Raw genomic sequence first — 16,365 nt, forward strand, 5'->3', positions numbered from 1 at the left:
AGTATACCTACACTGTTAGACATTTCTTGTAATTTTACAGGAAATTCCTGGCTAATAGTTGCCGTAAATTTACTGTAAACAGTATACAGGAGTGTTATTGTAAAATAACTACAACAAGGTACTGTACTTAATGTAATTTACTGTAATTTTACAGGATCAAATACTGTAAATATTACAGCAAAATTTTATATTTACGGCAACTCAGTAGCCAGGAATTTCCTGTAATTTTAGGAATTTCCTGTAATTTCACAGGACAGAATATTGTAAATATTACAATTAGATGTTGTAACTTGGATAAATGTCCTCTTTCAGACTTCTGTAAAGAAAAACAAAACACTTAGTATTTTTTTTTCAAATATATTTTTATTTTCTCTTAAAACTGATGAGAAAACAGAGTTCACAATGCACAAACAAACAATTTATTACTGTACCAAACTGGTTGAACATGCGTTGTCAAACATATGTCCTCTAATGTCCTCTGCCCACTAATGTCATCCAATGTCCCCTGCCCACTAATGTCCCCTGCCCACTAATGTCCCCTGCCCACTAATGTCCCCTGCCCACTAATGTCCCCTGCCCACCAATTCAAAATCCAGCAGTTTCCTCAAAAGTGTGCAAACTGGTGCGTTCAGCCCTCGTTTTTTCTCTGCCTTGCTGCCCGTCTGGGGATTTATGCCGCAAAAGGCTCTGAAAACAGGGGGGAAAACACACTTATCAGGTAACATTTAAGACTATAACATGGTCATAACCATGACATGAAACATTAAGGGATCTTTATGAATAAATGAGTGCGTGTGTGTGTGAGACTGAGTCATTGTACGCTATATGAGTATGTGTCTGTCTGTGTGTATGTGTCTGTGGCTTGGCACGATCGATGCAAGGGTCTGCGATTCGAGTGCACCGGGTGGAGTGTTGTTCATCGGATAGAAATTGGGCTGAAACCGTGATGCATCTCCCTTTAAAAGCTTTGCATCTGTAAAATATGATTTCTTATTTTATATAGGCCTGTATATTTTTAAATGATTATTTTCATTAAATTTACTTTCATAATTATCTCAGCCATTTCCCGAAGGAGCAGACTATTAGATGCGGAGGGGTAGGCCTATTTTCAGGTCTAAATTCATGAGCATTGTTTACAAATAGAAAGATCTCTAAACCGTGATTCTAACACCCGAGCTACACCGGGCCTCTACACGCGCGTATTACGCTGAATTCTACCGACTCATAGATTCAACTGATGTCAGCGATTCTGGCTACACCAGGAACGTGGACAGCGCGGACCCGGCGCACGCATGCTTTAAAATAGGAATTGGTTCTATTTTTCCACGCACTCGCACATCACGCATCTGCGAGACAGAGAAAACTTTCATCTTGTTGGATAGCTGCACGTTGTTATAGCTATCAAACACAAGTCCCCACCCTACTCTGCTTCTGATTTGCTAAATACGTTTTTTTTTGTTTTTTTTTAAGTGAGAGCTGCCATAGGTTTTGGGGAACTCAAAAATGATAAACCTTTCTGAATTTCCATCCTGATGAAAATTTCTTCACAACCGTGTCACGCCGGAGATCCGGCACGGTGCCGGAATACTTTAACCCCTGAGTGTGTGCCTGTGAGAGATTGAGTGAGTGTCTGTTTGTGCGATCGTCAACCCTCTCTCCCCATCCCCTCTCCTCTCTCATGCCTCTCCTCACTCATCCCTTTCTCACTAAATTGGATAGCATAATTTGAGTTTTTTCTTATACTTGCAAAGCAATGTGTAAAATCTGATCACTCTAAATACGAAGTAATATGTCGTTGTATTAAGTGGGCCGGGGTGACTTACTGACAACCCTAACTGTAACAAAAAATGTCAATTACAGAAAAGTTATAAACATTGATTAAGATCCCTTCATATATCAAGTCATTGCTTATGGAGGTATATCTGATTCAAATCAACTGAACGCCTGTGACAGTGCGATTTGTAGTTGTAGAGAAAAGCCACACATGTGCATGAGTAAATTTAAAGTCAAAGAGAGAAATGTTTTAAGAGCAAACTTGTAGACTTTTTTCTCTCCCACAAACACAACACAGCAGTTACACCTTCTCAAATTCTTCATTGCAGGTTCACAAATCATATTCCACATATTACAAATTAAGAAACTCGATCACATTTTTGATACAATTGCTGCAGTGAATATGGTGCAAAACGCATTTACACACCCGCATCAAGAAATGTGAAGTTGTGGAGAAATTTTTCACATCCGCAAATCAGTACGTGAATTCATCCAATGAGTTGCACACATGATGAATATTTCTTGTATATGTCTTGTATATGTATACTGCTCATTTTAGTTCACGCGACCGTTTCTCAGAATGTTTAATGGATTATATTAAAAAAGGTAAATATAGTTTCAGTGTGAACTTAAAATACAATTGTGCATTTCATTTCATAAAAGTATACAAACTTAATGAAATAATGCACAATTGTATTTTAAGTTCACACTGAAACTATATTTACCTTTTTTTAAATAATCCATTAAACCTGCTGAGAAACGATCGCGTGAACTAAAATGAGCAAATCGCACTGTCACAGGCGTTCGGTTGATTTAAATCAAATATACCTCCATAATTGCTATGATCGTTTTCATGACAGTGCCATGTTTAAACTCACCTCTGAATGAATTCAAGTGTGCTTGCGGCTTCTGCCGGATATTGCAAGTTGAAGACATAGTAAGCAGCGAAGACTGCTGCCAATCCATGCAGGAGGTTGCTGTGGGGCCCCATAACACATGCTCCTTCCATGGACATAAACCACGTGTCTGCGCCGCGCAGTATCTCTCCTGAAACCCATTAACAATATGATAACTTAAAGCTGCATAACACACTATTGCCACCTACATGACTTCATTAATGTTCAAGTGGAGAAAGACTCGCACACCTCCACTTGAACATTATTATCTCCTTTGACCCCCGCACCCTCCATCAACAACTCAAAGAAATACATTTTTTAGGCGCAACAGTCCTCCCTCAACCACGTGAATTCATTAAAGAATTAACTTCAACAAAATAAGGGAAGATTATACCTGGTACAACTAATCGAGGTGTGCTTGGCAGGGTGACAGCTCTCTCAATATCGGCAGCTGTGGCAGAGGGCTGGTGGAGAATAAAAACCATTAGTTAACCATGGTTAAGTTGAGTTAACAACGACAAAGAAAACTTGCCCCAAAAGCTGTAATGTTCTACTCAACACCAAGGGGGAAATCAGCTTCAATTTATGGTGCCAAATGTAGAAACAGCTGCACATGGCAAATATTTTTTTTAAAATATTGATGCCATGTCAATAAAACAGTATATTAAAATGATTTTATGAACTACATGGCAGGAAGCAATGGCTGATACTCAGGCTGTTCAGAGTCTATGGAATATTAGAATAACTTGTGCAAAGTGTCAATAGCAAAGGATGGGGCTGGTGACTTATTTCTGGTAATTAACAATTACAAAATAGCAGGACAGAGAATAACAGGAATGGTTAATTTATGTATATGCACTGCAAGTTATACTCACATCAGCCATAAGGAAGATTCCATCCCCCTCCTTGAAGTGAGCAAGCAGGCACATGATGGTGCAGATAGCTTTGTTGCCACTCTCTTCATTGTAGGCTTCCAGAACCTTCCCCACTCCTGGTGTCTTCTGCTGTTTGAAGTACTCTATGATGTTCTGACTCCTGTTGTCTATGGCAGCTGGCAGCTTCTCCTGGATAGGAATTCCGGTCAGCTCACTGAAATGGGAGAACAAGCCCTTCAAGGAGAAGAGAAAGGGCCAGTCATCCTTAATTTTTGAGACGCTGTGTGGAGGGTCAGCATTGAGATCACAACGCTGGAGAACGTAGGTTCTCTGAAGCCATCTCTGAAGCGCTCCTCTCTCCATGCCTGACATTCCTTCCTAGGGGTGGGGGGTGGGGGAGTCAAAATTTGGATGCATCAATACTCAAAAATAAAATATAGGTTTGTGCCTAAAGATGCCTAAATATAATTCCCACTATTCCTACCTGGGCATATAGCTGCTGCATCTGAGTCTTCATCTCTTGTAGGGTTTCATCAGTCTCCCCTGAGGGGAATTCTTGAGGTGCCCATCGGACACATCCATATTGATCAACAGGACCTCTTCCATTTGTCATCGCCTGACGATTGCTGTGCTTATTCTTCCTTAACCGTGCCAATGTGTTGTTTCGATTGACGTGCTCGATTCTGGTTTTTACTTGCTGGACGAGCGATGCCCCAGCTGTATTTTCATCATCATCCACATCCCCAAAACATGTAGGGTACTTCTGTATTATATCGTTTACAACTTTCAAACAGATCCCTCTATTTGGATTTGGATTGTGCACCTTCATTTGATCGACAAGCTCTCTGACCATCGCTCTTCTGGCAGCAGGATTCGGTCTAGTAGAATTTGCAATGGCTGACTGGATCTCTGACGTCATCTTCTCCCAGTTAACCTTCAAGGATGCAAACAGAAAATGGCGAAAAAAAAGAGAGAAGGATACAAGGATATAAACTTTTAAGGGTGCATTTATAGTCAATTTCAGCATCAGACTCAAACGAAGCAGTGATTAAAAATGTAATCTAAGACATCTAAGAGGCCTGTCTGTAGCCAGTTGTTGAGAGTTCCACTAAGTGGTCTGTCAAAAACGATCGAACGTAGCGAGTTAAGTGGCTCCAAAGATGTTTTTTTCCAGGATTTGTCAAAGAGAATTGAGATGCCTGAACGCGATTAGAATAGTTGGCTATATGAATTTTTATCTAATCCTCGTCACTCCCAACAATAGTACAAAGCAAGAAATGAACTCACAGGGAAATGGGGTACCTTAGGCTAAGTTCTGCGTTATGTTTGTGATCCAAAATATAGCCTGCAATAGATGCTTTTACAGAACCCTGTCGCTCAGTATTTTAATCTCTATCTCTCGCTCTCTCTTTGATGTAGGCTAGGCATACGTCACCAACATTACACCTCGCTGTGTAAGCAGGTAAGTTGCAGTCCATCTGCAATAAATATAATATTTAATATTTCGTGATATGGGGGAAATGGGCCTAAGTGAAGCATCAACTGTCCACAAAAGCATATCTAGGAGAGTTGATAATATGTTCCTCACGGCCCCAGCATCCTACACGAACGCACCTAGGAATTCCTGATCATAGACAGGCTTCTCGCTGCGTCACTTTGAAGACGAAAGCGAGGCTGAGGTTAACATGGCTACGACGTGAATAAGGCGAATCGGTCCAACAAAGTGGCATTCACCGAAGACAGTGGCTGATGTTTACGTCATACCAATAATGTACAAAACGTAGCTTACCCAACCCATTCTATTCCATGTATTATTGTTTTCATTTTTATTTTTAACGTGTCCAATCTTATAACAAAATCTTAGAAAAAACAAATATCGGCCATTGCCATCGGCCACATTGCTATTTTGAACATCGGCATCGGCCCAGAATTTTGCCATCGGTGGATCTCTATCGATTAAAATAGAAATATATTTTAGGAATTGCCAAGACCCACCCCACCTTAAAATGTACAGGCCATGGTGAGCGTGGTGAGGGCATTGGGTTGGACTTTCGGGGTGTCTCAGGTGAGGAGAGTTGTGGACTTCCCACGGGGGACAGGGTTGAGGAGAGTTGTGGAGAGCCAGGAGGAGATAGGGCTGAGAAGGAACCTGAAAAAATATTTACCATTAGACCCCTATGATCCAGACATATTATGGTGTATTTAAACACCAATCATATTTTCTATAAAATAAAACCATTCATTTTTCATTTATTTCAAACTTTTTGTTGTGGTAGCCCCAAAAAACAACTGTAGAAAGCCACCTGACAGCCAAGGTCACATCATGTCACGCTTAAAAAAAATTTAGATTGGTGACCAGGATGGGAATTCCATTTGGCCATCGATGTTGCAGTTTTTAGGGCACAAAATGAAAGTGGATTTCACAATCTGCCAAACACATCAGTTAATACATCACGCCACAATCATACCCTATATATATATTAAAAAACAATCACACCATCATCACAATTATATTGGAATACTTACACAATCCTAAATCAAATACCCCAATATGCTACAAAACACAAAGCACACTCAGGGCATAGTTCATGAAATAGGCTAGTAAGGGTACAAAATCAATACATTTTTACCGGGTATGATGGGGTGGCTATGGCAGAGAGGCTATGATGGTGGAGCAATGATGGGAGTGGCACCATAAAAGTAGTCTAGAGATCGCATAGTTAAGAGATTTTGGGTGCGTTCATAAATTAACTCTGAGCGCAGTTTCCGAACCGTCAAGAGTGTAGCAGAGCGTGTTCGGAGTGAATTTACAAACGCACCCTAGGTTTACAAGTTCAACTGTGAACATTTCAATGTGTAGCCTAATATACTTAGAATTAAAAACAGTTAAATCATTAAATAGGATGAAGGATAAAAGTGCCTTGTGTCACTCCATGCAGACGACCACCCCCATCCCGGAACCACCCATAGAACCCGAACCACCCAACCTACAGTTACCTTGAGATGAAAAGGCACGGAGAAGCTTTCTAGACTGGACCACACGTAGAAAGGGCAGAATATTTTCTTCACTTAGAAGGCTCATGTCCTCCTTGTTCTCCACACCAAGTTCCTCCAGGCCTGCCATCAAGGTAGTTAGTGTGTCTGCGGGGAGGTCCGGAAGTACTGCCGAGACAGCCCTCCTGAGTTCCTCCTGTGCTGCAGCCATGTCTCTGCAAAGGAGTGATGGAGACAGATCATTGTAATGTCACACATTGTGTAGGCTGGCAAAGGATAATAATCCAGTAGATCATCATGCCTCATGCAAACAAACTGCTCTTGAGGTGTCCCCAAAACACTATAGACCCCAATGTCCCTCAACTTAACAAAACGATATACTTCTGAGACAAAGGACACAGAGCCATGGTGCACAATGATCAGCTCTATCTTGCCAACCTCCAACTCTTCTTCAGTTTTCCCCAGCAAAATAAACATGCCCTTTTTGTATGATGTGCCCTTCACCGTCACTGTGTGAGATGCTACTGTATCTTTAGATTTAAAATGCAAACCAACAACAGCCTCTTGGATTTTGTCGCTGTAGTCATTTACATAGAATGTCATCTCTTTATCCAGCAACACACTCGGCTGAAACATTTCACCTGCACTCAAGTATGCCTGGAAGAGCTGGTGTCTCTCTGCGACAGTCTTGCAGATGTTCTTGAAATTATGTAACTTCCTAGCACATCTTTTGAAGAATGTGTGCTTACTCTCAAACCTGAGAGTCCAAAGGCGAATAAGGGGACCAAAGTGGGTAATGAGCTCTGGATAATGAAGTAAATAGTGGTGTTTGGGCTTCAGAGGCTCATTGGGAAAGAGCTGCCTTCGAAAGTAGATATACTCCTCAATGAGTATTTTAAGATAAGCAACCTGATCTGTAGTGATTGCTGGTGCACAAATGAGCTCTACAATTTCTCTGAGCTGCAGCACAAGTTGCCAGGCAGCATCCTCACATGGATTCCTAATCCTATCTCCTATCAGGAGAGGGAGCAAACGCAGGAAGCACCAGTTCTGGACTGCATGTCCACTAAGTCTTCGGCTACCTGGTGAAACATCGGCTGGTTTGTCCTGAGCATCATTTCCCTGATAGTTAAACTGATCTTTGCACCTGTTGAGATGTGTATAGTTGAAATGTTTCTCCTCAACTAGATGACCAATCAACAAACTAAGGTCACAGGAAACAATGCCTTCAAACAGGTCATGGCCAAGACATGGGGGTAATCCAGGCTGGCAAACATGAAAGAAGGACAGTTGGTTAAACGGAGAGTTTGACTTGATACCACATTCAGAATTTGTACCAGTGTTTTCTAATTCTTGTAGATGATTCAGAAAAGACTGTTCTGTACGCTTGTTGCCACATAATAATGGAGAGCTCTCAAAACTTGATCTTTTTATATCACAATACCTGCAGAAATAATGGCTCACACTAAAGTTCTCAACAAATCCACCAATACAGTGAGACCCTAAATTGTCACCCGAAATAGCACACAGTCGACCTCTGACAATTTGTCCATTATTTATCTCGATGCCAGTTTCCTCAAGAGCTTTCAGGTCTTTTATGAGGGGCTCAAATACTTTGTCCATCCCAAAATATTTGAAGTCCTGCTCCTTACACAAGAGAACAAGCTGCATTTGATCTATGGATGATCTGTTGTGAGGCAAAATGTCTGTTAAAGTGAGATAAACTGCTAGAATCTTGTGTTTCTTTTTAGAAGATCCAAGTGGATTAACCACTTCAAATGCATCCTGATAAAGTATAAGACCAAGAGAAGATGGCTCCGCTTTAAATAAAGGGTTGCACTGAGCTCCCTTCCCATCATTTACATCCTGGAAAATACCCTCTGATGATGGTTGGGAACGTGTTGCTGCATACTGTTCCTGCATGGACTTGCTTTTAAAAAGTGCAGCCAATGTTTCTTTAATAGAAACATAATGGGCAAACGATTCCTTACCTTTCTCATTGATACCTAATAACTGAGGCACCGGCTCAACATAATTAAAATGTTTTTTAAAAGCCGTCTTTCTTTTCTGGTCTGTGCTCAAAGGCCCACTGTTACAGGCTGTGAGGAGATCGTCTTTTCTCATTTCATCCATAATGTTACTAATTGTGGCCTTTGGGATTCCAAGGACAGTTAGTTTCTCACTCAAGGTATTAAGCAGATTTGTCAGACTGACATGATGGACATCTTGATATCCTTCAATAATCGTTTGTATTGTAGTAGCCGGCAATAGTAGTTTAGCCTGAAGTTTTAGATAGAAAAGTGTGATATTCTGAAGAAAGAGGGATTCATCAACTGCAACAGGCACTTCTTGCTCATCATCAGAATAATTAACGTTAGATGGTTCACACTCACTCACTGATTCACTGGCAACAGGTCTTTCTACATTAGAGGGGTTTTCTACATGTTCAACACTGTCATTGCGGTGCTTCTTAGAAAGATGGGATGCAAAACTCGACAAAACAGAGAACCTTCTATCACATCCTCTAAATGGGCATTCAATGTGTAACCCTTCACGCAAATGTGACCTCAAGTGACAAACTAGTAAAGATGATGTTTCACACCTTACTGCACAAAAGTCACATTGTATAGGAGTACATGGTCGCTGACTATTACTCAAAGGAACATCTGGTTTGTGGTCTCTGTATATGTGAGCTTTAAGTACAGGAATTTTAAGATACTGTCTGGAGCATTCAGGCACACCACACTGATATCTGTAATTAGCACTATTACTATGCAACTTAATGTGCTGAGTAAACTCACAAACTCTATTAAATTCCTTACCACATGTGCTAAACTTGCAAATAAACATTTTGGACTGTTGCTATGTGAAGATTGCTAGCAGCTAGCTCACCCTCACAACACGTGGTGGTTGTCTGAAAATTTTCGGCAAAACAGCGAAACGGACAAAAAAAAAGATAGAAATATACGATAATGTTATAAAATCTGTACTTAATATATATGCTTTAACAGTTATAAGAAGATTGCAAACATACAAACTACCTTTATATGGCTAACTAACCAACTCACTGACAGGAGGCAGACGTGACGTTCTTCTCAGAAGTCAAGAGCGCAATGAAAAACTTTCCACAGAACACCGGATTTTCAGCAAGTGCAAAAAGTTGAGAAGAGACCTTTCACGATAAGCACTTGGAAACAATTTTTCTAAGATGCACGCGCGCAGTTCAGTTTAAGATTTGACACCTTATCTAGCTAGATTACAAACAGAAAAATTGTTTAAAAATGACATTCGAATATTCCCTCAAAAAAAACCCCCCACATATTCTAACATCTGGTTGCGCATTTTGTCAATGACGCGCATTACGTAAATACAGGACAAATTAATACAAAGAGACATAACTACTTGTATAGGTAGTTTATTTAAGTTTAAACCTATTTGACAACGTATTACCTACACAAAAACAAGTAAATCAACTAATGGCCAAGACCGTAGAGCAGACCTCTGAACTCTCGCTCGCTCGCACTCTCGTCTCGGCCTCACCGCTCTCTGCGCATAACAGTTTAAACGAACAACAACAACAATAAACAAATGTTGAGTTCTGATCAAGAGTTTTGTGCAAGCAATTTAAGGTTGCGACTCTTGTCCCATATAGCAGGCTTCATTCAGTGATCGAAACAAATATTCTTAACATTAATTGAAGTTTTAGAACCGACATTGAACGCTCCGAGCGAGCTGTGCTGTGGTAACTTAACGTTAAACATGGAACTTTTCCTTGACATGAAACGGTAAATAATCAAACCAGTGGGAGCCTGCAAAAATGTGCTGTCTCTAACCTAACGTTAACGTTACCTTATTCATGCAATATCCCAGGCAGCACGCCTATTCGGAAAGCAGACAGCCGTGCCTCTGCTACCGCGGGCGTGTTTTTCCACATTCGAATATTATTTTTCACCTTCGAAATTCTGTTTTTAAAACTATTCGAATATATATTCGAATTTAGAATATTCGTTGACAGCCCTAAATGACAGTCGAGCTAGCTAGCCAATCCATCCAAACAATGAAAGAACCATGTTGACGTTACTTTAGGCAGATTAAAAATAGCATCAATTTGTGATGAACAAGGTGGTAGCTAACGTTAGCAACTACCAGTACATGACTGATGGAGGAAGAGACGCGTTAATAAAGTTAGCTACCTTATCATAAAAGCACCTATTTCTGCCCAACCATGCCCTATTTCCAATTTAGCTAAACCACAAGGGGACAGCTTACTTCATGTTAGCTAATCAAAGCAGACGAAACCGTCACCATCCACTCAGATAAGCAGAACTAATAACGTTATATCTGTATTATAAAAATACATATGTAAGGGCAACAGTAAGTTACATAACGTAAAGTTAACTTACCTTCGTCCCAGAATGTTTGCTTCTTCTTTCTTCTTCTTCTTTCTTCTTCTTGAATGTCAATGATGGCTCGTCCAGAATGTTCGTTTAGAACTAACCGCCTAAAAATTCAAACCGCGGTGATTCCATGATGCAACGCGGTGGCTGTAAAACCATTGTAAAACTCCGCGTATACAGTGTAGTTACAATAATAATACAGGACTGTCCATTAATTTCCCATGATGCATTGATACTTACAGTAAAAACACAAATACAATACATTATTGTAAGATTTACTGTAGAAATTACATCAATTGCTAACAGTGTAATGATACCCAATACCATTAAAATCTACAATAAGTTGGTAACCTTTACCAATAAACTCAAACTCTTGCTAATCATCCATCCAGGCCCTCTTGATTTAGCAAACACAGATTCTTACATACGTACGACAAAACCTTTAGCGGCACATCAGCAGCCTACCAATATTCATACAATCTGCATCAGACTATATAAATACTGGCAAACACTAACGGGAGCTCCGCCGCGCTTTAACACATTACTTGATATCATCAACAACAATAGACACTTATTTCTAGAATCAAAGATCCTCTTTTCAATTTTTTAGTTCTTTAAACTTGGAGAAGCATTTTAAAGGGTCTTACCACTCTGGCTCACTGGTGACAACACACACTTTTTCAAAAGCAAAAATTTGCTCACCTCAAATTACAGTGGCCACTGTTGTCTGTGTCGGTCACCAGAGTCGCCTTTCGTGGTTCCTTCTGCTTCAAAACCCAAGTCCCTGTTCGGGCGCCAAATGTTGTGGTTTTCAATCTTTCTGAAAAATAACTTTGCAGAGATCTTTGATGCCAGAAATAATTAGACTTTATTTTCGAACGCCGTCCCGTTCCATAGAACGGCGCTCTAACGCTCTCTGGCCCTCTGGCCTTCCAGTGCGCCCCCGAGTACATTTTGGTTCAGAGTTATATACATACATCTTCTTCCAAAGAAGGTAACACACCCTATAGATAGTTTTGGGTAAAGGTCTTTTACCATGTGACTTCTCAGAATAGAATTTTCTGCAGCAAACAACATTCCATTCAAGGTCTTTCACATACACAGAGGAAATCCAAAGTCACAGACAGAAGAAATAATTGTGTCCAAATATATAGCAAAATTACTTGTTTTCTAAATAATAAAATCTTCTACAACAGCTTAAATACATGTAATAGCTTCCTAATTACATTGCAAATACAGAATATTACACAGGTATAAGCTACGTAAAATAAAGTGTATCAAGACTGTACTTAAGTGTACTTCATGTGTATCTACATACCTTATCCATATGTACCTTAGTTTGAATTAACTCTCTAGTTCACAGCTTAAATGCAGGCATTAGCTTCCTAATTACATTGCAACTACAGAATATTACACAGGTATAAGCTACGTAAAATAAAGTGTATCAAGACTGTACTTAAGTGTATTTCATGTGTATCTACATACCTTATCCATATGTACCTTAGTTTGAATTAACTCTCTAGTTCACGGCTTAAATACATGTAATAGCTTCCTAATTACATTGCAACTACAGAATATTACACAGGTATAAGCTACGTAAAATAAAGTGTATCAAGACTGTACTTAAGTGTACTTCATGTGTATCTACATACCTTATCCATATGTACCTTAGTTTGAATTAACTCTCTAGTTCACAGCTTAAATGCAGGCATTAGCTTCCTAATTACATTGCAACTACAGAATATTACACAGGTATAAGCTACGTAAAATAAAGTGTATCAAGACTGTACTTAAGGCGAGACACGGCAGGCAAAAACATCGATTTTTTATGCAGTGGTCAGTTTTGAGATTTTGGGCTAGTTTACTTCTTCAATGTGTGTTCTTTCAAACTGCTATAAAGAAAACATTGAAAATATACATTAAGATGTTTATTTTATTACATTTTGTTTACTTGCGCCAGTAAGTTTCTCCCGAATTCACCAAGAAGTTAGCATTCTAACGCGACATGCAGCGCTCCGTCTGTTTACTGAAGTCTGTCATGACCGGTATCGTTGGAAAGCTCTGGGTCTCATGCACAACGCTGTGTAACCCATATATGGGCATTTCCTTTCTATCAGTAACCAATCATGAATGTCCAAAGGGGGATTTAAAGCTAATGACGAAATCTCATTGGCTACTGCTGGTTTCTGCTAACGTGATTCGCTCAGACGCATCACGTGGTGTACTCTGACACTTCCGTGTTTAGCTTGCCGCGAGACTTTCGAAAATGCCGCTAACACCGCAAATCTCAAGGAAAAAAAAACGGCAATTGCGCTTTGCAAGATGTGGAAAGGGAAAGCAATCAGATGGGTTAGGTGAAAAAACACCAGGAAGCAGCACATCTGCCCGTAAGCTGACGTTGGGAAACCGGGGTGGGTTTAATGACAGTGCCGCTGACTGTGGGACACAGCAGTGGCTGATTATGCATGTCGCACGTCTGAACGAATTAATAAATGATCTCTTGTGCCCTAATTGTGCTGCATCAAGTCTATTTATTAACATTGATCCAGTGAACCATGGATTTTGTAGCAGTTTGCTTCTAGAGTGCAGTAATTGCAAAGGGGAGAATGTGTATAGGCGAAGCATCTACACATCCACACGGCTGCAAAGCGAAACGAGAGGTGATGTCGCTTTTGACGTGAACGTCCGCATGGTCCTTTTAGCCCATGAATTAGGGATGGGATATGCAGCACTGAGGAAGGTCAGCAAGGTGTTGGGGATCCCTTCCCTTCACCTGAAAACATACCAGAGGCATGACAAGAGAGTCACAGGTAGGCTTTCGAAATAGGGATAGGACAGGGATGTTGATTTTGGAGGTCTAATGACCTGTTACATTTATCATAGTGTTGTTGTAACAGTGAACATATTTTATTGGATGGAACACACACACACACACACACACACACACACACACACACACACGCACGCACGCACACGCATACATACACATACACATTAACAGTAGGCTGCATCACATACACGCACAATTATGAATCTGTTATAATAGTATAACATAGGATGGCCTTATTCTTTAGTCATTTACTGTTTGCTTGTCCAATTGGCTGCTGTGACTGCATGGTCTACTCCCTGGTCCTTTCAAAAAAAAATTTGCCACTCAAATGTACTGTTTCAATAAACTCAACAAAAAAGGAACAGTTCTTGACACAACATGCATTTTAATCTTAGTGGCGGAAATTGAGAGAGGACTGGAGTCACTGCACAAGACTAGGGAGCAGATCAGACAGGCCTATGCAGACGTTGATCCAGAGTTGGCAGAGTTGCTGAGGGAGGATGCTGATGCTGTAATTAACATTGGTGTCTCTTTTGATGGCACCTGGCAAAAAAGAGGCTTCACTTCCCATTATGGCATTGGTGTTTGTATCGACATTCTTACAGGACTTGTCATTGACTTTGAGGTCTTATCCTCTTACTGTCATGCTTGTGTCCTAAAGCAAAGTGCCAAGAATGAAGGGAAGATCACTGTGGAGGAATTTGACAGCTGGAGGGAGACGCACACTGACTGTGCAAAGAATTTCACAGGGTCTAGTAAGGCAATGGAGCAAGAGGCAGCAAAGAGGATGTGGGCTAGATCAGTCAGTCGCCACCAGCTGCGGTACTCTGAGATGCTCTCAGATGGGGATAGCTCTGCTTTTAAGGAAGTACTGTCACTAAACCCATACCCTGGGCATGAGATTGTAAAGCTGGAATGTATAAACCATGCTCACAAGCGAATGGGCACAGCGCTCAGAAAATTTAGTGGCGAACGCAAATTGGGAGGCAAGGGTTTGGGGAAACTGACTGCAAAGAAATGCAAAACACTGCAAAATTATTACAGGGGGGCAATTTTGAATAACCAGGGGTCACTGGAAACAATGAAAGCAGAGATATGGGCAGGCCTTCTCCACTGCATGTCAACAAATGAAACACCATTACATACTAGGTGCAATCCATCTTGGTGTTGGTATCGGAGGGCTGAAGACAAAAATGAGACCCCCGAAAGCCACACACGACATACTGCAAACTACCTATCCCACGAGGTTGGCCAGAAACTTCTCCCCATTTATCACCGCATGTCAAGTGATAGCTTGCTGCAAAGAATGCAGCATGGTGGCACACAAAATGCAAATGAGTGCCTCAATTCTGTGATATGGGCCCGCTGCCCAAAAACAGTTTTTGTAGGCAAGAACAGGGTCGAGGCAGCGTTCAAGCATGGCCATCTCCACTTTTAATGAGGGTGCCTCAGCTATGCTTAATGTGATGGCAAACTTATGGCTGGAGAGCACACTTATTACAGTGAACACCATCAAGCAGGCAGACCTGCTCAGGGTGTGCAAAGCAAACGCCATTCAGTCCGCAAGTGCAAAACGCAAACGAAAACTTGTGAGCACAGACAAGAAAGTGAAAAGGCACCAGCAAGAGATGTCAGAGGGACCTACATATGGTGCTGGAATGGATCATTAGACTTTAGAAAGCTGTGACAGCTACTGTTGGTATTGTTCTGTGTCCATAACTGTCCAGCGTGGGTTTTGTCGGCAACTTTGTGCATGATACACCAATGTTAATTAATTGAGTTACTGCCGTTGTAGGCCTTATATGCATGCCATGTTATTAAATAATCAGTTTTCATGAGCTTGAAATATTATATATTATTATTACTAAGGGCCTGAGCATTTATTCTGTTTTTGAAAAATGTTTTCCAATAGAAATGTATTAAATTCCCCTATTTAAATCTTTAAATGCCGTTTTCTCAAAATGAGTTTTTTGTCATTCTCCAGTAGAAACTTCTCAGCCTGTGTAGCACCTATGTACACCAAACTTTCCAGTTATACACTTAGCAGTATTCTGGAGATATTTTCAGAGGGATTTGTTAATAAATCATTCCTGGCCTGATTTATGTGACATTTTAATAAAAAAAATAAGGCGAAAATCGATTTTTTAAGGCTATGAACAGTATATTTTGATTTCCTATGTAATGAAAGTATATATCCTGAAATCCCTCTGAAATCTTGTTTTCATCTTGTGTGTAAACAAAATGAAAAAAGAATTTTGCACCTGGCTTTATCATATGTTCAGATCTATCTACCGAAAATATATGCAAAATTGCGCATATTTAATGAGATAATGCCTAATTTGCATAATCAAACATAAAAAATTTAAAAACTTGTAATACATTTTTTTTATATAATTATGCAAGTAATCAACTGAGGAGGTTTCATGGTGATATCTATTATTTAAAAATTTTACCCTATTCACCTGTAGTGTCTCGCCTTAAGTGGACTTCATGTGTATCTACATACCTTATCCATATGTACCTTAGTTTGAATTAACTCTCTAGTTCACAGCTTAAATACATGCAATAGCTTCCTAATTACATTGCAACTACAGAATATT

At 40.2% G+C, this 16,365-nt stretch overlaps 2 protein-coding genes across 2 annotated transcripts in view; one reads left to right on the top strand and one right to left on the bottom strand.

The window, feature by feature from the left end:
* LOC143718301 (tripartite motif-containing protein 16-like) overlaps positions 1-16,365 on the top strand; it is a 76,494-nt gene that overhangs the window by 9,394 nt on the left and 50,735 nt on the right. The window lies entirely within an intron of this gene.
* On the bottom strand, positions 344-11,039 carry LOC143718322 (uncharacterized). The gene is made up of 8 exons (XM_077209380.1): positions 10,942-11,039; positions 6,542-6,753; positions 5,545-5,693; positions 4,029-4,478; positions 3,545-3,922; positions 3,064-3,133; positions 2,652-2,820; positions 344-687 (listed from the first exon to the last, which is right to left on the bottom strand). The coding sequence occupies exons 2-8, from the start codon at positions 6,747-6,749 to the stop codon at positions 564-566; spliced, it is 1,548 nt and encodes a 515-aa protein (XP_077065495.1). The 5' UTR covers positions 6,750-6,753; positions 10,942-11,039; the 3' UTR covers positions 344-563.

This window comes from Siphateles boraxobius, unplaced genomic scaffold (assembly GCF_051911475.1).
Source record: "Siphateles boraxobius isolate OS27281-9 unplaced genomic scaffold, OSU_SipBor_1 61, whole genome shotgun sequence".
Taxonomy (NCBI): domain Eukaryota; kingdom Metazoa; phylum Chordata; class Actinopteri; order Cypriniformes; family Leuciscidae; genus Siphateles; species Siphateles boraxobius.